Below are 994 nucleotides of genomic sequence, written 5' to 3'. Positions count from 1 at the left end.
ATGGAATATTAAACAAAACGTTACACGTACGCTTTTTAGCTCATCCTCCAGTTGTTTGATTCTTGATTTAGACCAAGCCTTCATTTTCAGAAACTTGGCTTCAGATTTGCTGGCCTCTTCTGTTCTCAATTTCACTTGTGCTAAGGAAAGACAGGTAAAAATTAATTAAAACCGTAGAGAGATTATTAATACAAGATCTACATTTAATTCCTTTAGCGACTGGAAATTACACGCATACAAGAAACTGCCTTTACAGAAAACATAACAGTGAGAAATGTAGTGAGAAATGTACAGTTCATGTGATTATCTGTGACCTTCATTATCGGAGTATTTGCTCACAGACACTCTTTAATTAGTGTGGCAGTAACTCTTCCATCAAATTTAATGCAGTTCCACCTACAGCCTGGGGCTGTGGAACCTTTTGTTTGTAGTGGCTGTTTCAAGAGGATACCTTCCAAATCTTCCATCTTCTCTTTGGTTATAGACTCCAGGTCTCCAACTTCTTTTGACTTCATCTGTCCACTACCACTTAATTCTGCCACTAATTTCTTCAGCTGAAACAGGGCCTGATCTTTCTCTTGCAGCTCAGTTTCATGTTTCTCCTGAATTTCATGCAGTTCAGCATTATATTTCTCCTTAACTTTTGTCATTTCAAGCTCATGTTTCTCCATCATGTCTCTTAACTGGGCTCTCATTACATGTTTCTCAGCATCGAGTTTAGACTGGAGGTTTTCTTTTTCAGACAGAAGACGTTTCAGGTTTTCATTAATCTCCTATAAAAATATATATATTAATTTTCTCCTGAATTTCATGCAGTTCAGCATTATATTTCTCCTTAACTTTTGTCATTTCAAGCTCATGTTTCTCCATCATGTCTCTTAACTGGGCTCTCATTACATGTTTCTCAGCATCGAGTTTAGACTGGAGGTTTTCTTTTTCAGACAGAAGACGTTTCAGGTTTTCATTAATCTCCTATAAAAATATATATATTAAT

General features: G+C 36.2%; 1 protein-coding gene across 1 annotated transcript in view; it reads right to left on the bottom strand.

The window, feature by feature from the left end:
* The window catches only part of LOC104501809 (golgin subfamily B member 1-like), a 24267-nt gene extending 23554 nt beyond the window's left edge, over positions 1–713 (bottom strand). Inside the window, exons 1-2 of the mRNA XM_010145682.1 lie at positions 452–713; positions 31–140 (exon numbers count right to left, since the gene is read on the bottom strand). Coding sequence (XP_010143984.1) covers positions 31–140; positions 452–695 — 354 coding nt within the window. The 5' untranslated portion in view covers positions 696–713. The remainder of the gene's footprint in view (positions 1–30; positions 141–451) is intronic.
* Between the last annotated feature and the right edge of the window lie 281 nt (positions 714–994).

The sequence above is a fragment of the Buceros rhinoceros genome, unplaced genomic scaffold, assembly GCF_000710305.1.
Source record: "Buceros rhinoceros silvestris isolate BGI_N320 unplaced genomic scaffold, ASM71030v1 scaffold6211, whole genome shotgun sequence".
Classification (NCBI taxonomy): domain Eukaryota; kingdom Metazoa; phylum Chordata; class Aves; order Bucerotiformes; family Bucerotidae; genus Buceros; species Buceros rhinoceros.
The sequence above is the reverse complement of the archived record's forward strand: the minus strand, read 5'-3'. Positions and strand labels throughout refer to the sequence as shown.